The sequence below is a fragment of the Convolutriloba macropyga genome, chromosome 11, assembly GCF_964194025.1.
Source record: "Convolutriloba macropyga chromosome 11, txConMacr16.3, whole genome shotgun sequence".
NCBI classification, from domain to species: Eukaryota; Metazoa; Xenacoelomorpha; order Acoela; family Convolutidae; genus Convolutriloba; species Convolutriloba macropyga.
This window is the reverse complement of record NC_134478.1, coordinates 12,730,666-12,754,696: the sequence shown is the minus strand read 5'-3', so window position 1 is coordinate 12,754,696 and position 24,031 is coordinate 12,730,666. Positions and strand designations below refer to the sequence as shown.

The following is a 24,031-nucleotide window of genomic DNA, read 5'->3' as shown; positions in this document are numbered from 1 at the left end:
ACTATAATAGTTGAGTTTTTATACTCGAAAACGCTGAACTACGTATGTTGGATTTCTATTACCTTTTTCGGAAGTTTTTTAGAAGTTGATAAGTTTGAGAATTTGGAAAACAAAAATGATTTCCGTATTTAGCACTAGCGTACAGAAACTGATACGACTGCATTCGACCTGCTAAAAGAGAATCGAGGAAAGCTTTGTGAGTGAAGGACTGTGCACATGCAGATGCCTCACAAAGATTGTTCCCTAGAACAAGCAATTGAAAGCATAAGAAGTGCGATAAACTAGAGGCAAGACTCTGTAAAGGAGTATTCAGATGTACCGAAATCGTTTGCCTCTGCAAAAAATCTTTCTTTGCTACGATACCAAGTCTGACAGTTACAATTTAAGTGGTAAAGATCTGAACAAAAGATTTTTGGAGGAAAATGCAGATGGGCCAGTGGACAACAACTGACGTGGAATGGTTGAAAATATCAACCTTACTTCGACAAACAGGGGTTATTGAACAACATATCATTCTGTTGCTACATATGAATAGACTAAGAAGTTACTGTCATATATCCGTCCGAAACGATTTGTCAAATCTGGCGGTGTTGATACAGCACTTTTATACTTATAACTTGATCATATTTTAATATAGTGGATTCCAGCGTTCAGTGTGCATAATTTATACTGTCTGTAATTTTATTAGTCTGTAATGTTGTACTGTTTTAATTCATTTTTTAACAAATTTTGTTTTTATCTATCTTTGATTGCACATAGAATAAATTGCACATATGGGATATTTAATAAAGAGAGTCTCAATACGTTATCTCTTATTTTATTGAAAAAGCACTCCGTGAAAAAAAGTTATAAGTAATGCTAATTTCTTTTCTGTATAACGCATGCAATTCACTGTAAGACAATGTCACAAGTCTGTTAGTGCACCTTTCTTTTTTGGGTACACACTTTAAGGTTGAGTGAAAGTGGATGATTCATATATCGTGAAACATGCTTTTAACCTCCCAGCCCTTCTAACTATAATCTACTTAAAAGTGGTTCGAAAAAAGTTCTCCAGTACACATTAACGCTTGTATTCTACTGTTTCACATACAATTGACCTTATTTACTCCCTTTACACACGCATAGTCATAATTATAAGATATACAAGAGTAGGGCTATATTTAATCTTAATACAAAGAATTTTTCCTAATCCTAATACATGAAAGCTATGCCTAATCCTAACATACGACAGTTATGCCCAATCTTAATACATGACACCTATGACTAATCTCAGAAAATAGCCGTTATCTTAATTTATTGAGTCTATTCTCTATTTTAATACATGGGATTCAGTTTTGAAGGGAGGCGGCTGCACTTATCCTAAAACATGTAGGCTGCTAACTCTTATCCTAATACATGTAATAGGATCGGTTATCGACTATACCCTATCGCAATACATGCAAAACCTATAACCTATCTGATTACACTAAGAAAGAACCGAATGAGGAAAAATACGCTACACTCTTTGTCAATACATGGGAGTCTTCACCATCTTCACGGAGATTGCATACCGGATCGAGAAAATTTCCAAAAATTATGTAAGAAATGCGCTGAAATCCGCTCAATTTTTGAAAAATTCAGCGCAAAAACATTACATAATAATGCGCTGATATGCGCTGAAAAGTGCTGATACTTTGTAAGAATTGCGCTGAAATCCGCTGAAACTGCAAAAAATTGAGCTCTTTTCTTTCGCCCCGAGGCTCGAACCCCAATCATTGTGTCTATCAATTAATCCACTGCACTACTGAGAATTGAAATGCTTTCCGTTTAATTTGAAAATATAAAAAAAAACATTTGATATGAAAAGCGCTGAAATTATGTAAGAAGTGCGCTGAAAAATGTGCTGAAACTTATGTAAGAAATGTGCTGAAAATGCGCTGAAATCAGGTAAGAAATGCGCTGAAGATGCGCTGAAACTTTGTAAGAAATGTGCTGAAAAAGTTTTGAAAGTTATCTAAGAATTGAGATGAAAATGCAATGAAATTATTTAACAAATGCGCTGAAGCTGCGCTGAAATTTTAAAGTTTCAGCGCCATCTCGAATTTTCAGCTCATTTCAGCGCATTTCTTACAAAAATATGCGCTGAAACGGCGCTGACATCTCGACCCGGGTTAAAAATTTAACAAAAGTTCGAATTTGGTGAGTTTCATTTCATTGTAACTCTGCCAGTGCAAATGTGTCATTAAAAACATAAACCTCTATTGATATCATCATAGGGAAGTTCATCCCCTTTAAGATTTAGATGCTGAGACGGGTTGTATTCAAAAAACAATATTTTGCTCTTTCCAGGATGAAAGCAAAGAATTTGTGCGAGAACATTTAATTATGGTTTATAGAAATTCTTGAATCAAATTGATAAAATTTTTAGATCGGCGGCGTATTACAAATAAAATTAATAACTATAAGGAAGAACAAAGGACCAAATAAACGTGTCTGCTTGACAACAGGTGACATTTTTGAATAAGGCGCAAGCTCTGCCTAACACACGGCAAGCAATCTACAAAGTAGGAACAAACCTATATAAAAAAGGAAGTTTACAAATTTTTTAAACAAAAGGTGTTGGGGCATACTGTTGATGGCTTTATTAATTTCGAAAGAAATCAAATAGAAGCAGAAATTTTGTTTTGAGAGAAGTTCAAACATCTAAATAGTGAGTCAGTTACACGCTTATTGAACAAGCACTAATTGCCACAACATTCACTTTTATACCGACATATTGTGAGTCTTTTTTTGATGCTCTACCATCCACTCTTTTATGTATGAATATTCTTTTTTTTGTGTAACCAAAAAAGCTGCAATTGCAAAGACTCCAAGTTGCTTCGCATGCCACGCGCATGTTCAGATTCTGATCAAAACTAGATTTTTTTACGGATTGTAAGCAGGTTTAGCGTTTCGTTGTTGATCAGATCACTCTGCCTTTCGCTATTTTCTAAAGTTTTTCCATTTAGTCTTATGTTTTATTGGTCTTTATGCCGTAGAACATGTTTGAGCATCTGCTTGAGTTTTATCTATATTCTTGACTTATTTTGACTGCCTGTTAAACTTGCACTTCTTGACGACAGGTTTGCTGGATTGTGATTTCTCCTGCGATTTGGTTTTTGTTGATTTTTGTAGGGCTTCGTTAAATTATTGGCGTTTGCCTTGAGATCAAAAGAAGCTTTAGACAATAACATCTAAAATTTTTTTTCAGGAATGACGGGGAGCTAAGGAAGTTCGGAATGGTTCCTCTTTCAGTTGGCTTCTGCTACCTTTTACAGGTAACATTTCTTTGTTCCGTAACCTATACTGAAATATACAGGAAGGTTATTTCCTTTTTCTTTCTTCTCTCTGTACTTCATTGTGAACATCAAGTTTCTATTCAAAAGATTGTCTATTTGCAACAAATTATTGGTTTTGTTCTGTCGTCTTTTACTCAACAAATAATGTCATCTACATATCTTTTAAATAGATTTCCCTTTACTTGGTCAGCACTTTTTAATTATAACGGACCACCGGGCTCTTGTCTGGATCTAGAGACGTCATGGTTGCAAGATGGATGGAGAAACTTCGGAAATTTAACTTTGACACCAAACTTAGAGCAGAGAAAAAAGTTTCTGCGCGGAAGTGAGCGTAGTTCAAGAGAAACTGGAGATAGAAATAGAAACTATAATAGCTATAACAAAAGCAGCGTTGATAATAGACGAACCAATTGCGACAGTAGAGCACGATCGTCAGCATCAAGAGGCGAGAACAGAAGCCGAGATTAGTCGCAAAAGGGTCGTGCCGAGCAGTCAAACAGAGCGGTGAGTTTTAAGAGAGAAAAATGTTGCCGTTAAGTTCAGCGAAATCTTGCATCTAAGGAATGCAAGAATTGTTTTGAATGTGGGAGTCCAAATCATTTCAAACGAAATTGCCCGTATTTAAACGAGAATTAGCTCAATATGGCGGGGCTTAATTTTCAGCTAGCTACATAAAAATTTGGGTGGCGGAAAGAGCCCAGTGGAGACCTTGTTTGCCAAAAAAAAATGATAAAATACAAACTGATAATGGCCCTAATTGATAGTGGAAGTAGTGTTAATCTTTTAAGCGACACACTCTAACAGCAACTGGGAGAACCGAGCCTAATCAGAGTGTGCAGTAAAAATATAATAGCTTCAAACAATGGAAAAATGTCTGTCAAAGGTTCAAATGCTATTCAGGTCCAACTTCAAAAATTTACATCTGAGATAACAGTTGAGTTTCTAGTGACCAAAATTGAGATAACGCCTTGTTTTTTGGGCGTGAAATTCTTATATAATTTTCACTGTATTTCAAACCTCAGAAAGAGCGAAATCTTTTACCGGACAATTGGGAAAACCTTACAACTGTCCACATCACAACGAAGTAATAAAAATCTGTTTTTAATTGCTGCTGAGGATCACGAATTACCTCGTTGCTGCGAAGGTTTCATTGAATGCAGTTATCGATGAAGAAGGTTACATAACACAGCAAACAGAAATTATAGTCGAAACAATGAAAGAGTTTGAAGACAAATCACAGTTATTAATAGCGAGGTCGCTGAATGACAGGGCTGATGATGTCGTATGGGTTCGAGTTCTGGACCCTACATTATAACAAATGAAAATTTACAAAAATGCGAGAATCGCCAGTGCGGAAACCAAAAAAAATTTCAAGAATACAACGAAATAACTCTGACGAAAAAACAAAACCTAGAGATGAATTTGATTTTGAGAAGAATGCAAACTCGAGTTCAATGCTTGTCTCAGCTTGTCTTGCGAGGAAATGACAAGAGTGAAGTCACTTTGCACAAAAACATGAAGTAATATTTTCTCGAAACTCAAATGATATGGGGTTTTGCGACCGAATCTTTCATAAAATAAAATTAAAAAGGATGCTGTTCCATTCAGACGTACATACGGCAGCATGAGCTTTGAGAAAAGAAAAGCCATGAATAAAATTGTCGAATACTCGGAACGAAACAACTTAGTCGAACCAACAAATTACGACTGGGCAGCACCATCATTGCTTGTACCAACAAAGGATGGAAACTATCGCTTGGTTGTAGACTAATGTGGTCTGAAAAAACAACTAGAAAAAATATGCTGGCCTTTACTACGATTTAATGAGGTTATTGATTCACTGTAGGCAAACATGTATTTCACGAACATAGATCTCTTGTCGCGATACTTTCAGATGGCGATCAAGGAAAAGAGTCAGAATTTAACAGCTTTCATATCGCCTCTCGGCCTGTATAAGGGGAAAACACTCCCTATGGGACTAGCGTTTGCTTCGGGTGCTTTTCAAAACCTATGTGAGTTGATTTTTGCTGGACTGTCAAACAAACTGGCTCTAGTGTATCTAGATGACGTTATCGTTTTCGGAAGACGTTTCAACGAACATCTGAAACGAGTAGAACTGATTTTCCAAAGTTTAGCGGAGAATGGAATAAAGATTAAGTGATCAAAAGGCAATTTTATCCAAAAACGTGTCATCTTCTTGGGGCACATTATATCCGAGAGTGGAGTCGAGGTAGACGCAGAGAAAGTAAGAGCGGTAGAAATGATGAAAGAACCATCATCCTTGATGGGCGTCAGGGCCTTTCTAGGCCTTGTGGGTTTTTATCAGAAATTCATTCCGGGTTTCGAAAAAACAGCAGAACCTCTTTAAAGTTTGCTGAATGAGTCAAATAAATATGAATGGAGTGTAGACTGCAAAAATTCGATAACCGATTTTAACAGGAAGCTTTTGGACGCCTCAATTTTAAGATATCCAAACGATAGGGATCCGTATACATTAACTACGTATAATTCGTTGACAGGAATTGAGCGATTCTTACCCAAAAGCAACGAACGGAGGATAGAGTTATTACATATGCTAGCAAAACTCTGAGTAAAAGTCAGCGAAATTATTCAGCCAGAAAGCAGGAATTATTTGCAATCGTTCATTTCACTCAACATTTTAAAATCTTTTTAATTGGTCAGCACTTTTTGATTATAACGGACCACCGGGCTCTTGTCTGGATCTATAGATTTAAAGAATCAGATGGTACGGATGCAAGATGGATAGAAAAACTTGGGAAATTTAACTTTAACCTCAAGTTTAGAGCAGGCAAAAAAGTTTTTGCGCGGAAGTGAGCGTAGTTCAAGACAAACCGGAGATAGAAATAGAAACTATAATAGCTATAACAGAAGCAGAGCTGATAATAGACGAACCAATTGCGACAGTAGAGCGCGATCGCCAACACCAGGAGGCGAGAACAGAAGTCAAGGTTTGTTGCACGAGAGTCGTGCCGAGCAGTCAAACACATCAGTGAATTTTAAGAGAGAAAAATGTTGCCGTTAAGGTCAGCAAAATCTTGCATCTAAGGAATGCAAGATTTGTTTTGAGTAAGGGAGTCCAATTCTTTTCAAACGAAATTGCCCGTATATAAACGAAATTTAGCTGAATATAGCATGGCTTTTTTTCAGCTAGCTACGTAAAAATTTGCATGGCGGAAACAGCCCAGTGGAGACCTTGTTCTCACACACTGACTGTCTGTTGCGCATAAACACAGAAGACGAAGAACCAATAGCATTTGTTAACGCTATCGCGATTGACGCAGGGCAGGACAATACCGATTATGGTAGTCGAGGTTGGCATTTAGACAAACTGCAGGCAGGAAAACTGCGAGATTCGCAGCAAAATGACAATAAACTCAAAGAAGTATACTCCTGGATACTAAACAAAAAAAGACCGGTACCACGGCAAATGAAAAATGGACCATCAAAGGAGTTATGCAAATACTGGGTTCAGTATACAAATCTTTTTTTCATAGACGGGATTTTTCATCGTAAACACGAAAGAGAACCAAATTTTGAGACTGTTTACCAAATGCTTGTACCATAGGAGAGAGTGTGCAACGTGCTTGAGCTGCTGCATGACTCTCCTAGCGCAGGTCACTTTGGGTTTGAGAAAACATATCAAAGGGATTGTGAATGGTTTTAGTGGCCGTTCATGAGAAGAGACGTAAGAAATTGGATAGAAAGCTGTTATGTGTGCCTAAAAAGGAAAGGCACTAAGCAGAAAGTCGGCCCTCACTCACAAAATGGAAACCTAGTCATCGATTTTTGCTTCTATCTCTTGATATCATGGGTGCACTTCCCAAGTCTCAGGGAAACAAGTACATTTTGCTTATCCGTGATCAATTCAGTAAGTGGTACGAAGCAGTAGTTTTAACCAAGCAAGAGGCAAAACCGTGTCAAAAGCGTTTGTTGAACACTGGATAGCGAGATTCGGCTGTCCAGTCAATTTACACAGTGACCAAGGGTCGAAATTTATGTCAAATTTATTTCGTAGTCTTTGCAGTGAACTAGGAATCAATTCAGAGGACATCAACAACGTCCTACCAACCACGAGGGAACGCAATGATTGAAAGAACAACTCGGACAATAGAAGATTGTATCTCCAAATACATAGGCCAGTATCAAAATGATTGGACCAAATTGGATCATCAATCCATATTGTACCAACAAACAGCCCAGCGTATGTAGTACTGGGTTTTCCACTGCCGGTACCTATAGACTGCATCTATAGCAAACCACAGACTGCAATATATGCAACACCAAGTGACTATGTATTCACAATGAAACAGAAACTACAGGAAACGCATCAGTTGATGCGAGAATATATGGATGTCGAACAAGAACGCCAGAAGACCTACTATGATTGCAGTAAGTGTGGACCGAGCGTTAAATTTGCGAAGAAGTGTTAGTTTTCAACCCAACGGTTAAAAAAGGAGAAATAAGAAAATTTACTCCTTTCTATAGAGGACCATACATAATAGTTGAAATTACAAACGATTTAAATTTCAAGGTAGAAGATAAAAATACGAGTAAAACTATTAAGGTCCATTCTGACCGACTGAAAATATATAAAGCACGAGAAAAGCCATTCACGACTGAGCATCAGGCGAAATTAAAAATAATCTTTAAGGAGCAGAAGAATACCGATTTGAACAGCTCCACCGATGGTGATATAATTGAAATAGAATCATCAACAGACAGTGAAAGCAAGTTAAACACAGAAAATCAATCCGAAGCTGTGGATGCTAACAATTCACTAAATGTTGCAAATGACACGTTGGAGAATGAAGCTAAAAATCAAAGCAAATAACCTCTAAAGGGCAAATGAAGGGAAAATATGTTGCGAGGGTGGAGGAGCAACTTCATCAAAACCTACAGAGTACACTGGAAAAAAAGCAGCAGAAACAAAAATTCTAAAACCAGAAAAAAACACAGGAATCTATTAGTAATAAAAAAATACTTAAGAAAAGATTAATAGGGATCCCAAGGCACCAAAAATGGCTAAAAGGTCTAGCAGCCGATTGAAATCGTTGCTTAAGAAATTAACGATTTACTTTACTGAGCAAGACGAAGAGTATTGTAGCAGTCAGGAAACTGATGATGTTGTTGTTTCAAGAAAGTCCAGAAAGAAATAAGGGAATCGAAAAGAAAGGCGAGTTCATCCGGATCATCGTGTGATGGAGTATCCATATGTTCGTATCTGGCATTGCTAGCCATTTTTGCTTCTCCATCACTTTGTATCAAGTTATACGGTTATGATTTTGACAATATCGTATCCACAAAGATCTATTCTCTAGATCACAGCTCAAACTGTGATAAAAAATTCGAGTATCGAAAACAAGAGAAGAATGCAGTTTGATATATGCTGAGGTTCAGCTTCAGATAAAACTAAAAACTGACATGTATGAAGCGGTATATACAGTGTCGGCAGATTAAAAAAGCAACATATATGACGGTGTCATTTTTCTCACAAAATAATTCGAGAATACTAAAATCAAAATTCCCTTTAAACGAGGGAGTTTGTAGAAATATTTGGCAGAACAAAAATTTTGCCACACCAGGTTTTGGAGATATGACCTTCAAAGTCAACAGGCTGTTAACTGAAACAATTTTACAGCAAGCCAGCGGAACCACTTATGTCAAAGAGTATAGTCAAAGCTTCATGGCAAAAAATGGGCGCGAAGGCGCTATGTATGCAGAGCCTGTAGAGTGGGTTTCACCCTTAGGAGAAAACTTATCGGAAAAGTGGAAATCAAAGCAACAATAACAATTTGGGGGAAGGTGCTACAAAGAAACCTATTAAATTTTAAGGATCCCCTATAATTCTCAAATACTATTTTCATCAAAACCACATGTTCTCAAGACGACCTAGGAAACTATTTTTTTGAAAATCAAGGTGAGCAAAACTTTCGAATGATCAAACGCTTTAATAAGGAGGACCCTGCAAACATTTTTGGTAACAACAAGACCTTTTTTTCGGCGGAAAAATTTTATACAAAATCAAATATGAAGATTTTGCAATAGAAATCTTAGAGGAAACAGCAATTAGTTTGTGTGGACAGCAGGTAAAAACTATCGGAGTTCCAGATGTTTTTCATTCCGAGGAGAGGTCAGAACTAAAAATTGGTAATCTTAAAATAACAATGGAGATACTTCTTTCAAGGGTTGTTGAAACCTTTAATTTTGAACTTCTCAAAGAGAGAGGAAAATTTTTTTCAAACTTAGAACGCTCCAATGCGAGAATCAACGACTAAGAATTCAAACAATGCTTGAATTATCAAAAAACATAGTTAGTCCATCAGTAGTGTTCTTCGAGAAAGGAACTCACGTCGAAAGAGCAGGATCTGTGTTATATGTTCATAAATGTATCAAGATGGTAGCAACAATAACTAATTTTCCTTTTTGCACAGAAGTTCCTGTGTTAGTAGAGGGTCAGAATTTTTCTTTTATTTGATATAAGGACCCTATTACAAAAGTTTTGTATCATAATTATACAATCGCTGCATACAACCCGCTGTACCCAAATGTTGTCAAATTAGAAGACGGCAGTTTTCAACAATGCTGATGAAATTCAATTGCGAGATATATCAGTGTTCGATGAATAGTAACTTAAATGTAAATGATGAAAACCTGCATCGCAGCCTTTTCTCCACATCAGACGTAAAACAGAGTCAAATTGCTCGAACAGTTCCCCAGAATATTAAAGGAATTATCAGTTAGGAAGCATTCCGAGATTCTGATGGAAAATACAGTCATAAAAATTTTATTCACTGGAACGATCAGTTCCAACAACAAGTTTTTCTAACAAATGAAATAACATTTTTTTCAGAATTTAAGAATCGAAAGCTTATACATTTAGTTGAAAGCGAAGGACATTGCTGTGTCAGTCTTATTTGTCTACCTCATTTTTCAATTTGTGAAAAATTTTCCTACCTTGCTCATCTATTTTGCATTAGTTATTAATGGAGCATCTTGGCGATAACTATTGCTTAATCTTGACCCCATAACGGGAACACAATTACTCAAATTAATAAATGAACGCCGAGAACAAAAGAAAATGATTGAAGAAAAAGAGTCATTGAAAGAGTTAGTTGTTTACTAAAAAAGTGAAAGAAAAATAAGTTGTCTTGAGTTCAAGACTAAAAACAGGAAAGAACGTCTCGAGTTCGAGACCAAAAAAGTTGTCTTGAGTTCAACACCAAAAAAGGCAACGTCTCGAGTTCAAGACCAAAAAATCATCTTGAATCCAGACAAAAAAACGGGAAGGTCTCAAGTCCGAGACCAAAAATGGAAAAAAGGAAAAATCTTGAGTTCAAAACTGAAAATATCGAGACAATTTAGAAGCAAAAAGGGTTTTTTATACAATATAGCAGGTAACGAGATTCCACAGATTGGTGATTATGTTTATTACACGCCAGAATTGTGGAAAGTTCTTTCAGGGATTTCCCCGGGAGTGTATAGAGTGGAATCTTGTCTGTCGCGGACTCAGAAATTTTCTACGCTAGAACATCTGGCACCAGCCAATGTTCGGTCGCGTGCTCTGCAGACTGAAGTGGAACTGCAAAACCAGTGCTTACAGTTAGAGAAGTTGAAGAGTACTAACTCTTCAATTCAACAAGACCTCGTCGAGCTTCGACAAGAACTGGATAACTATTGCAAGAAGACCAAAGAGGCAACAAAAGAAGCTTTGGGCAAATGGATTGCCGATTGTGAGTAGTTACGAGATAACTTAAAGGCAGCAGCAGCCAGAAAAGCTGAACAGGAGCAATCCATTGAGTTAATGAAGCAAGAGTTGGCCATTTGAAAGTCAGAGCTACTAAGAAGTTCGAAGCAATCGAAAATATGGAGAACGTGAATGACCAATTGCGGTCAGAGCTTGAGCAGCGAGAACACTACAATCAGTATTTGGCCAACGAATGCCGGAAAAAAGGTTCTCTCATTGATCGATAAAAGAGTACTCTTAAAAACAAAATGCCAAAAACCATGGCCGCGGAGAAATATTTATCCGAGATTCGGAACAAAAACATTATGAACCGGTATGCAACGCTATACGAGATTTTTGTTGGTAAAAAGTTCTGCTTCAAAGATTAGATCAAGAAACACTACCACAAAATGAGCCTGTTGACGCACACTGATGCTGGTAGAGACGAAGAATTCTTCAAGACCATCAACCGGGCATATCAAATTCTGACAAATGATGCGGCACGGGAAGCGTACAAAATATTTGGATTTGACGAGGCAGAAAAAGTTACGAACAACCAAAACCAATAATCAAACTGTCCCTATGATTCTACAAAATTTTTGTATATTAGGACGTCCACATAACAAGAACTGTGAACAAAAAATATTATTAATTTTTGCGTGAGTGGTGCACTCTATTCCTGTTAAAAGGGGGCAGTCTGAGTATCACACGTATATAAAAAAGATGTACTAAAGGCCTGGGGTTTCAAGGGTAAAGATTTAGTTTAAAACTTGTTTTTTTTGCTTTATGGCTGACACAAGATTGATAGGTGTCAGAAAAGTGAAGAGACCTGTGATTAGACAAAGCTCGGGCTTCGAGCGAAATCAACGAAACTGACATATCTTTGTTGACTTGGTTAATTTACCACGATGATAGAACCGATATTGGGCACCGATCAAAACGAGGATTATTTTCATTCATTAAACATCAAACTTACCATCAGAGCTAACCACTCTATTAAATCATAGTTTATTTAAACAAACTTTTTTTTACCTTAATCTTCTTGACAATGTTACTTCTAACTTTGCATTTTAACCAAGAACCACGCTCAATTAGCCAAAGACATAGAGTATTGCGCACGGTTGGCTACTATAGTAGTGTGGTTATCAGTGAGTTAAATTTCAAATTTTTTTCGTATTGCTCTTTACTTAGATTTTGACACTTCATGTGATAGCAGTTCTCAAATTTTCCGTGCAAGTTTTGCTGTTCTACACTTGCTTATGTCAGTTAGAGCATTTTGGTTTTGAAGTTTTGTTTCTCCAGAGCTCATCTCAATCTCAGCACTTATTGTAATTAGAAGAACTTTAAGTTGGATTTGATAATTGACTTAGCTTTTCAACAGCCTCTGGCACTTTCATTCTCTTCAAAACTTTTCATATAAATTTGGGACAATATAACGCAGGGAAGCGCCTATTGCCAAACCTTTGGCAATTCCAGTTACCATTACTTTTAGAATAAACATTTGTGACAGCCAGTTCGAATAGGAGCTTAAACGTTGAACTATCAATATTGGGAGGGGGTATCGCTGGGGTAAAGACATCGCAGAGCATCTTCGATGGCTTCTGAAACGGGAACATTAGTTTAAACATTTTTAAACATCTGGATGTAAATTTTTGTAGATACGACTGTAGGTATTTAAAAGTTCGTTTTTAATTTCATTGACTGAGTGGATTTAAGTGATTTGCATTTTATTTTCTGGCTTTTCATTTAAGCATTTTGTGTTCTTTATAACCTGATGATGAACTCAGTTCGAAAACGTTCGTAATAAAGTTTTTAATTGACGATCCTTCAAACTTGAACTTAAATAGTTCAAGTTTCAAGTTTTTGGCTTGCTATCAGACTCGAAGTTTTGTTATTAACTCCCGGCACCTTTTCAAAAAGGAGGAAAAAAAATTGTTTGTTGTGACGGGGTGTCTTATGTTCGACAACTACTTTAGGTGTCTTATGTTTGACAAAGTTTCTCCGGACTGCAGACGTGATCTAAAAATTGAGGTTAGTTTTCTTAAAATTTATTCAGACATCTCAATCTGATTAATTTAGTGTGCAATATGTTAGGTAACCCACTCTACTTAACAATTCAGTGATATCTAAAGCCGGAAATTTTAATTAGTTTTTTTTTGAAAATCCGTCATTTTTGTTAAGGAAAATGAAGCCAAACTGGACCAACATTTGAAACGACTGAAGGATTTGACATCCAATTTGGAAACTCTGAAACTGAATGAGAATGAATTTGCTTCCATTTGGGCACCGCTCACGGATGTGTCTGCTACTGACGCCGATGAAGTCTGGTCGGAAATAGTGTCATTTACGCGTGAGGTTCATTATCGAAAGAAATCGTCGAGTTTTGTCAAGAAATGCTTGCTTCATTTCTTGTGTCGTAATTTCGATGAACTCGATACCTGGAATGAATCTATTTGGAGGCACATAATCAAACTAGCAACGCTTCTCCTGGAAGAAATCGATGTGCCAGAGTTTGAAATAGAATTGGTGAACGTCCTGGAGCTCTTTGTTGCGTCATTTGCCGGAATCGTGCATTTGTGTCTATCCGATGAACTGGTGTTGCTGATAAATCAAAATTTGAAAAAGCATGGCCAGTTGTTTGGTCATCAATTTCGCTGTCAGTTTATTGAAGTTCTAATATGTCATCTGCAGTTCAATGTTAATAGCGAAGACAGGTTCAAAATTTCTGCCAACTTGGTGCTAGATTTTTTAACAAATGATTCTGGTGTGTTTTGTTCTGAATCAATAGAGCAGATTGTTCACCTAGTGACCAAAGCTAACTCAAGCAGTCTTCAAGCGGTTTTAAATTTCCTGGCTTGTGTGAAAGGAACACCGCACTGGGGCAGTAGTGCTTTAAGGTTTTATAATGTGTTGTTAAAAAACCTTGAATTAAGCTTTTTACGTGTGCAGTTTATTGACCATTATCTGACTTTGATTGAAAACCCAAGAATTGAAATTGACATTACTGGCGTTTGTGATACTCTTTATAAAGTTGTTGAGAAAATTTCGGTGGACCAAACTGAACGAGACATCGATTCTTCTATATGTAAAGTTACATTAAATCTCGGTAAGATAGTCGAACGTGTGAATGACAAAGCTCCAATAGTCACTTCGGAACTACCAGAGGTTCTCAACATATTATCACTTTGTTTGTATCGAGAAAAGCAAAGTGAAGTCAAAGTTCTGAACCAAGTTGCAACTCAACTGGAATATTTCTTCTCTGAGGAACTGGCTCACTTTACATTACGACCGACTGGTTTCGAGGTGTTGACGTTTCTAGAAGTTGTGGACGTTGGTTTAAACTTTCTATCAATCAAATTTTTGACAGAGGCCTTTGATTTTTTGTTCTTATGTAACAGAGTCCTTGATGACAAATGGATACCTAGGTATGAGTTTTATTTGAACAAATTTGGAGCTCTCTCGCAAAATGCGGAAACAGTTGAACTGAACATTCTCTTCCGAAAGTTATCAGAATTCAGGACCAACAGATTATTCATACTACATGTTGAAGAGATTCACGAAGTTACGCTTTGCTGCGTTGCAAAAGTAGATTGGTTGGCTTTAGACGACGATCATGCAACTTTAATTCTGACATACTATTTTGATTACCTAACATACAAAATGTGTGATTTTTCATCGTTCATGAAATCGTTCGCCAAGATTCTAGAATCACAAGATTTTTCGACCGCAGCACCAAGTCATAGAATACTCTTGACAACATTTTTGCAAAGAACACTGATGTTAAGTGATCAAATTATTGCAATTAGTCAGCATGAAATAAAATCATCTTCCGAAGAAATACAAGCAATATCTGATGTACTTCTTGCGTTTGGGCATGCGTTACTGCGTTTAACTGCTCTCAAGTTCTGGACCCCGGACTTGCAAGTGAAGCTGTCGAAATTCTTGATCCGCTCCGACCTCCTGAAATTGCACGATGCAATGCTGTGTATGCCAGAAAAAAATTCGATTGTGAGTGTGGAAAATGCATTGACTCTAGGCCTCAAACTTCTGTTCAATTCCTTGAAAGAGCAAAAGGATTATAGGATTTTTGAGGAGCTGGTCAGATCGGTTCCTCCCTTTCTGCAGTGCCAGGAACCCGTTGAGAGAATTTTTCATAGAAAGATTGTGGAAGTAAATGTTATCGAGGGTAACGATGATTTGGGTACCATATCATTAGGCAGAACATATCTGGAGCAGTTAGTTATCGAACTCTGTATTCTAATCGATTTGAAACCAACCGGGTTCAAATTTCGATTCTTTTCCAGCGCTGAAACTTCTTCCAGTTATTTAGAAACATTCGGTAACTTTCGAAGTCTAGTTTTCCAGTGTTTGATTTGTTTAGTTACGTACCCTTTAGGAGCTAAAGCAAGAAGAATTGTCGAGTGTTTGACTAGTGCCATTCAGGATTCCAAGTATGGTGTGACGTGTCTTTGTGCGTTGTCAGTTTGTTTCATGGAGTGCCCCGACATTTGCATTAAGTGGCTACCCACAATTTTGTCCAACATTTTCTTGGTCAGAAGTTCTCGAACAATGTCGGTTCCAGCGCTAGACCTGATTTTCATGCTATCACAGTTGCCCTCTCTGCACCATAATTTGACCAATGAAGACCACAAACAGATTTTGACCATAATTTTGCAATTTGTAGACTATGAACTGTACTCTAAATATTGCGTAGAAGTTGCTCTTAACTTAGTTTGTGTGTGGTTCTTGAAGTGTAAGGTAGCATTTCGGGTTCAACTGAAGAAACTGATTCTAAAAGAACTTCAGAACCGAATCGCAAATTTACAGAAAAAGTTGCAGTATGCTGAACATTTGAGAAACTCTTCGAAAACTGATCAGCCGGGTAAAGCCAATGCCGAAACATCGACGGAGACATCAAGAGATAGTTTTGAGGCGGCTGAAAAATTGATCACCAAATCGGACTCGTCCAAGTCCAGTCTGAGCGAAATTTTAAGTTTACAAATTGATGCACTTGAAATTTGTATGGATGTGATTTTACGTCATGTATTCTGCGAAACTCTGGCACAACCAAAGCGATGCGAGATCAGCAAATTCTTGTTGTCAAATGGAGTTTCTCGAACTTGGGTTGTAAATAATCGGATCATAACAATCACAACTAGTGGAAATAGCGCTCAGTTGGAATCAAACGGTCTTTGTGGCGACTGCAATCAAAGAGCCAATGAGGTCTTGAAAAGAGAACCGAAGCCCAAAGTTGATAGACAGAGACATAAATCGACTCCTCAAACACCTCACGCGAAACAAGGTCTGCAGACTTGCGAACGTGAGAGAACTAAATTGCCGACGTTCTTGACTTCAAACGAAGCTGTGAAGCATTGTCCGTGTTGGATTTCGAGGTGGGCGGAAGTGTATGTTAGAACAGCTACGGGTGACCTGTCGTATCTTCTTAGAACCCAAAGTCAGGGCGGTACCAGCTCATTAGTAACCAGTGATTTTGGTTTGGAAAATCTGAGTTCTCTTTTAGTTGGTGTTGTGAACAGTTCCAGTGATTACAGCCAACAATCGACTGCTGCTTCAAGTTGTGGAAGCACCGATTTTTGTGGAATAAGCGAGAGTACCGAGATGGAATGCATTTCTACAGGAAGCACTTTCACGATGACAACTGAAGTGCAGCGGCCGTCCGTCTCAGGATCTGGAGGGAAGCCTAAAGTTTCGTTTGACTTCTCAAACATGCTCAGATCTCGCTCTCTTGACGATATCGCTTCGAACGATATTCGTATTGTGAGAAGTTTAAACAGTAACGCAATTTACGGAATGAATCAAGCACAGAGCCAGCGTGAATCGAAGGAAGCAATAATAAAGAAACGTCATGCATCTTCAGTTGTTGCAACTGGAAACGTTGCACCTTCTAGGATCAGACAGAGAATAGTGACTCGAGGTCTAAACTCTTCGAACTCGGATTTGACAAAGTCGTCAAACTTTGACTTCAGTAATCCTTCGACCGTTTTCTATCAACTGATTGGAGCTATCCATCAGCAGTCTTTTGAGAAAAATAAAGGTCGAGATTCAAATTTGGACAGCAAGAGAGGTAACTCGAACCCAATATTTTGTTTACCAGATTCAGAAGACTTGAAGGATGAGTTGAATTATTTTGATAATTGTCTGCCTTTTAATACGCACAAAGTCGGAGTATTGTACGTAGCGGAAGGTCAGGAGTTTGACGAAAGTGCCGTATTGTCTAATATTTGTGGAAGTGAAAGATACACCGAATTTATCAGAAGCTTGGGATCGGTAGTAACTCTTTCAGAATGCAACAAAGAACAGAAAGTTTACAATGCGGGATTGGATAAATCGCAACATGAACGAGATGGAAAACTGGCAATTTGCTGGATCGATGATTTGTTCCAAATGATGTTTCATGTTGCGACACTGATCCCGACTCCGGATCCGAATGATGATCCCGATTGCAACCGGAAGAAAGGTCTCCTCGGCAACGATGCCGTTCTGATTTTGTACAATGATACAAAAACGCCAAGGCTTTCAAACTCGATTATAAAAACTGAGCTGAACTTCGTTAGCATTGTCGTGACGCCAACAGATGCGAAGCGGAATTCGGTCAAATTAATCTGCAAACGGGAGTTGGAACCCTGGGTTCTTCACGCGGCCAAAGAGGAAAAGATCATTTCAGACGGAAACTTGTCAATGTTTGTTCGACAAATGGCTCTGCATGCAAGCATGGCGTGTCACGGGTACCTGTTCAAAGAAAAGAATTTGGATTATTGCAACAATTGGCAGAAACGATTGGACATTATCCGCAAAATGAAAATCAAATTTGCGGCGCCTGATGATCTTCTCCAATAACTGGTGCTCATTACGTGTATTTCATTAATCAAGTGTATTTGACAATGATCGTTTGGGTTTAATCATATTAATCAAGTAATTAAGTAGCCATTTTGATAAGTAGCTTTTTAGTTTTCAAATTTGATATTAATTTAATTTTATTACGCAGGCTTCGTCGAGTCATTACAGTTTAAAATTACGGTGTTCGTTTTCTGGTTTTTTGGAGGACTAATTTTGGTGTCCTAGATATCGAGTTGCATTAGAAGCATTTCTGATATTTGAGTGCGAACACTTAAGTTTGTAACTAATATAGCTAAAATGATCTGAAGTCGTTTCGAATCCTCTATTACATGTTCTGGCTAATTCTGATTTTGGGACATGATGAATAAAATTTTCAGTAAAATGGTATTATTTTCTTTGCGTAAGCGTCTATTTTAGTAAACTCTGGTTATAAAACTTAGGCGGTGGCGTTTGCATCATCAATACATAAATACTATGGCTGATATAATTAGTTACATAACTCGTTTGTTTCTGAATGTTTGTTTTAGCCATAAATTGGTCATTTTTGTATTATGTTCGCCTCATTACTAGCTTCTACTGGTACCTAATTTTGCGAGTAAATTAACTCACTTTTTTATCCACATGTCACTTTTTCCTTTTTTAACCACGTGTCAAAAGACAAGAGGAAGTGACGGCAACATTCTTTTTGTATCTAGTTTTTTCATACCGGTATACGCTCGTAATTCTTGTGGAAAGTAATGTTTATTTTCTTTTTCCTTTTCAGATAGCTATAGGGTAGTTAATTTGGCAAAATGTCGAAGAAGCCATCACTGCCGCAGCTGGGGACAAAATACTCAGAAGTAGCGACCACCGGCAATGCTACTAATCAGGGCAAAACTAAGGAACAACCAATGCGTTTGAACAAATCGGGTAACAGGCGAGGAATGCACGACCTGCATCACGGTTATAGGCTGCCCAAACTGACTGAAGAGGAGGAAGAAAGATTCCTGAATCTAGATATCGACCAAAGCCTTAAAACCAAAAAGTTCAAATTCAGTCTCAAAGGCAGTAATGTGGTCAACTTCATTTACGCTGTTATTAGAAGCCCTCTTGTCCAAAGTTTGCTGTCTGAAGAATTTCTGGCTAGTGAACAAACTGATGACAATCAAGGAAAACTTCCGCCTCTCGTGGAAGCACCACCTGCTTCCCCAGTTCCCACTCAAGTTAAAACTCGTGCTCAAAAGCGCAAACTCCCACCTGTAGAAGATGAGGATTTGTTGAACAATTCTTTTTTGGCGCTGCTAGACGCGCCGCTGCAAAATCAAAATTCTCTTTTCGAAAATGAACTTCTCGATAACATCCAAGATGTTGGTTCTACGTCGCTCGAGGAAACAGAGGTTGAAGAAGATGACGAAATGGATCCAGATTTCGAGCTGCCAGATGTCGCAGAGCTGCTTTCGAATATCCAGAACTCGCCAAAAACGCAATCCGAGTCGGCTGCACCTTCTCTTGAAACGATTGCTTCGCGAACACGAAAGCGGCTAAACCTCGAACGTGAAGATATAAACAAATTTGAACTGCCTATGAACTTCGACGAGACTGAAAGTGGGCAAACTTTTGATGACGTTATTAATGCTTGCAGCTCTCGAAGATCAGAAAGTTTTTCTTTAAATGATGACAATTTTTCGGTTCCCACACCATCCAGTCAAGTTGATGAGGATGATGTCACTTGGAAGCACTGGCTAAGAGGGTTAGCATCCGAAGGGGAGGTTGAACACCTGTCAAACGAATCAGACAGTCAAGATTCCGATCCTGATTTTGATTATAACTTATACGTTTATAAAGCGGAATTGCGTAAAGACAAATTGGAAAAATTTACTCGTAAGTTTGAAATTCCTCAAGAGGAAAAGGAGGCTTTGGTACAAGAAACTCTCAACTACCTGGGAATTAAGAAAAAGGTTGATCTGAGATCAATTTGCAAAACAATAATTTTGCCTAAAATCTCTCACTCAAAGCGAGTAAACAAGAATATGAATAAAACGAAATTTAACAATAGTTGGACCCTTGATTTACTGCATGATACTTTGAAACAACAGTTGCAACAATTCACTCAACTCGTTACTCAAAATTTTTTACTCTCGAAGACATTGAAAAACTGGCAGCACGTTTCTGACGCCAGTCGTGATATAATTTTGCAATTGCATAACAGTAAACACGAATACTTCGACCATATAACAGTGGATAATTTAGAAATGGCTTCTAAAATTGTGAGCCACCCATTCCCTTATCAACCCCAAGCAAGAGGAGGGTTGCCAAATCCACTTCTTAGAGTTATGCTGTATTCTGAAGTGTTTATGTACCGAGAGTTGCTGCCCTACGTCTTTTTCTGCCCCTCGAAAATCAAGCCCGATAAAATTTTTAACCCTAGATGGTCAGATCCCGAAGATTGTTTGATAGCTCTTGGTGTGTCGGACCTCGCCATGATTCCAGACAGGAATGGACGAATGTTACTCACTATGCAGAAAGTGTGTGAGCTTATAAGTCGACAATTACTTCCGATGAGGAGTGCAAAGCGAATTATGAGGCGATACTATTTTCTCCTGCAATCGGCAGTCCCAAATCCTGTCAAGTATCTGGACATGTACAAAGAGCTGCCACCGCTGCCGGTGGATGTAAGCTGGATGAGGAAAGATGAGATGAAGGCTCCTTTTGAAATGGTCTCTGAGCACCCAGAGTGGCCGTTACCAATGTGGATGCAAATATTGAGATACTTAGATAATGATCAAGGCAAACAGTTTGTCAGATCGTGTCAGAATAATGTTCTGGAATTTTCTGACAAACTGAGAAAAACATTCGCGAATGAAGACGCGGAACCAGAGGTAGACGAAGTCGTCGGCAATCAAGACGTCGTCGAACCTGTCGTTGTCGATCAAGAATTTAATGAGCAAGGAATAGAGCCCGAGTTTGACAGTTCAGATCCGAACGAAGGAAACAGCTCCGAGTTTGTAGCTGTGAATGAAGAGACGTTAGAGTACCCGCAACCAGATAAAATTTTACTGTCAAAATCGCCCCAAAAATTCCGAAAAAGCCCTGCAAAAATTATAAGCGATAAACTGGTCAAACGAGCAATCAAAACATCCCTTACTGGCTCGCCCAAGAAAATTATCAAAGTTAACTCACCTTCTAAATTCTCCAGGAATTTTTCTGAGAACGTGAAAATGATATCTGAGCCAGTTTTGAACCCACAAAATCAAAGTTTTGGGCCAATTGCAAACCAGCAGTATCATTTTTCAAACGAAGCACCTGCTCAAAAACGAACCATTAAACGTAGGAAAAATTGGCAGCAAAGTAAGAGAAGTTTCTCCTCGATGGTGTTATTTGTTCGGCAATCTTTTAATCCTGAAATTACTCCTGAATTGGAAAGCCGGATTGAAAGTTTGAAAGAAGAGTTGCTTTCAAATATTTATGATGCGTTAGGAGACGATCATTTTGAGTTATTTTTGAGTTCACTTGGCCAACTCGATATCAAAAACGATGCTTCTGAAATGAAAGTCGAAGAAATTAAAGCTTTGTTTGCTGTTTGTCCGAATTTGTACTTCCAATTGGCTAAAATCGTCGATCTAAACACGGCTTTACTTCTGGGCTTATATTTCGAATATCGGGCTTTTGAACGCGCCAAATTGTTTCTTCAAAAAGTGGAATTGTGTACGTACCAGAACCCGAAACTTTTTAATGTTATCTTGGACACATTTGCGTCCAGTTCTGTTGACGAAACGTCTATATGGAACAATGTCACTCCTTTGATTGAATTTAACCCTCTGTTGATCGACGAATTTAGTCTCTTTTTCAAAGACCAACCAATTCCAGAGGCGCTTATTGGTCCGTTTGAAGAAATTCTTATCACTGAAAATACTGATTTAAAATTTAGACCTGACCAAAATGCAGAAAGTTCCGGAAATGGCTTTGAGCAAGTGGGGGCTACTCAGAAAACTTTACCGGAACCAATTTTTGAAGAGTTTGTTTTGCTAGATGACGATGATGAGGCAAAAGTGAAAGAGCGAGCAGCTAGAAAAGTTGAAAAGAGACCGAATAAAACCAACAGTTCAACAACGATGCCTCAAAGTTCATGTTTGTCTCAGTGTATAGTTCGCGATTTGATGAGTGCTAAAATGGAGCAACTTACTACTGGAAAAGTGGACTTGCCTTCGGTATCTGCTAAGAAAATTAAAAGGCCAGTCACTCCAGCTGCGCAGGCTTGAAAAATTTTGATTCATGAAACTGAATTTGATTCATAATGATTTGATTGTATTTGATTTTGATATTTTTGATTTTAGTAAATTCTAGTTAGGATAAAACTTTCGGTCATATGATCAGTTTTTGCTTTAGATGCTTATTTTGAGATGTCTTGTTCATGTTGCACTGGAACCGTTAGCCATTCTTAATCTCAAAGTTGCTTATTGTCGATCTACAACGATTAAGGATAAGATGGTATTTAAAAACTGTTGAGTTATTTTTAAAATTAAATGCCGAATAATATACACCAAAATTGCTTTGTTTAACGGAAATACGAGTTTATTTCACTCTTTTATTGCGCTATTTTTATAGCAAATATGGAGATTAAAAAGTGGCATAAACTCGTAGTTTTATCAACAAAACTGTGGCGTAAATTATGCAACTGTTCTAATCGCAACAAGAGCTGATTAATTTTAATATTATGTTCACTAAATCTATGGACTTGTTGTTTTGACATTGTTTAATTCATCTTTCAGATCTCGGCTAGTTGCGTGCCTATTGTGTTGTTTACACGAGTAGTGAGAGTAGTAGTATCAAACCAATATGACCAAGGGTACCACTTCGTTTGGACAGAGGAACAAGAAGGTCCACATGACATGCAGGAGGTGTGGCAAGAGGAGCTACCACATTCAGAAGAAGAAATGCTCTTCTTGCGGATACCCTGACAAGAAAATGAGAAGATACAACTGGTCAGTTTACTTCACCTTATTCATTATATACCTTATAAATTTTTAAAGTTGAAACATGAAATTTCGAATATATTTACGTTCTGTAATAGCAAAAATGATAAAATTATTTTTGATGGACCATCGATTATCTTACAAGACTTACAGGTCCTCAATCAACTAGGGCATCCATTAATAGTTGATCTCGGGTCTCTAAGGCCTGTGCTAATTGACCCTCACAATGTCTAATTGGGTTTTAAAAATTAATTGCAAATGGGAACGGTATATATAAAACAAAATTTAACCCAGGGATTAGATTTATAGCCATTGAGAATTTGTTCGACTCTGGGGCTAAGCAAAAATGAATAGCTGTGAGATGGAGCTGACAGTTTGCATAACGTATTCATGAAACAAATATCGGAAAAAACTCAGTGAACTAATACTGCACTGGTGATTAGGGTACGAAGTTCTGCAACAGTTTTCCAACCGCAGTTACTATGAGTTGATATATATAACTTCTCGGTTGCGACAAAATGCAAACGCCTATTTTCAAGAATTTAAGACTAGTTGGTGTAATGGTTAGCAAGTAGGGCTTGCAAGGAAAAGATGCGGAATCGAATCCAGTACTGGTCCTTTTCACAGTAGATGCGTTCTTGGCAAATAAAATTATCAGTACCCAATAAAATTGAAATGCCAAAGCAAACGACAGTATTAGATTTTTTTTGTAATGAATAATTTGACTGTAAATTTGGACGGCAGTTGATCAAATACTTGTCGATCAACTTAGAGCCCAACATCTATGAATTGTGATTTGTAGGTCCGAGAAGGCAAAGAGGAGGAGAACCACCGGAGTTGGCAAGACCAAGCACCTCCGAAGAGTTGCCAAGAGATTCAGGTCTGGATTCAAGGACGGACGAAAGGAGTTCTTCAAGCCAGCCGTGGCAAAAGCCCCAGCCGCATCTGCCTAAATCACAACGTGGACACAGAATGGCAGAGAATGAAATGTGATATTGGGCGCTAATTTGAACTGTTGATTTGTTCGATATATTTGAGCTGAATTGACAGTTTACATTCACAGTTTTAAACTCATTCACCGTTTTAGCTAGTCAGGTTTTTCGCGGTCAAAACTGTGTTTTTTTATGTTATTTGGACATTCATTGAAATGTATTGGACAT

The 24,031-nt window shown here is 37.9% G+C and overlaps 3 protein-coding genes across 3 annotated transcripts in view; all 3 read left to right on the top strand.

Moving 5' to 3' along the window:
- The window catches only part of LOC142349538 (tuberin-like), a 494,816-nt gene extending 476,750 nt beyond the window's left edge, over positions 1-18,066 (top strand). The window contains exons 2-3 of the mRNA XM_075401167.1: positions 13,038-13,092; positions 13,243-18,066. Coding sequence (XP_075257282.1) covers positions 13,045-13,092; positions 13,243-17,919 — 4,725 coding nt within the window. The 5' untranslated portion in view covers positions 13,038-13,044 and the 3' untranslated portion in view covers positions 17,920-18,066. The remainder of the gene's footprint in view (positions 1-13,037; positions 13,093-13,242) is intronic.
- The window catches only part of LOC142349543 (coatomer subunit zeta-1-like), a 116,062-nt gene that overhangs the window by 53,503 nt on the left and 38,528 nt on the right, over positions 1-24,031 (top strand). The gene's annotated exons all lie outside the window — the stretch shown is intronic.
- On the top strand, positions 18,662-22,265 carry LOC142349539 (uncharacterized). Its single transcript, XM_075401168.1, has one exon. The coding sequence runs from the start codon at positions 18,711-18,713 to the stop codon at positions 22,155-22,157; it is 3,447 nt and encodes a 1,148-aa protein (XP_075257283.1). The 5' UTR covers positions 18,662-18,710; the 3' UTR covers positions 22,158-22,265.

Excerpts from the sequence above, each read along its gene's own strand:
- LOC142349539 (XM_075401168.1), top strand. The coding sequence starts at position 18,711 with ATGTCGAAGAAGCCATCACTGCCGCAGCTGGGGACAAAATACTCAGAA.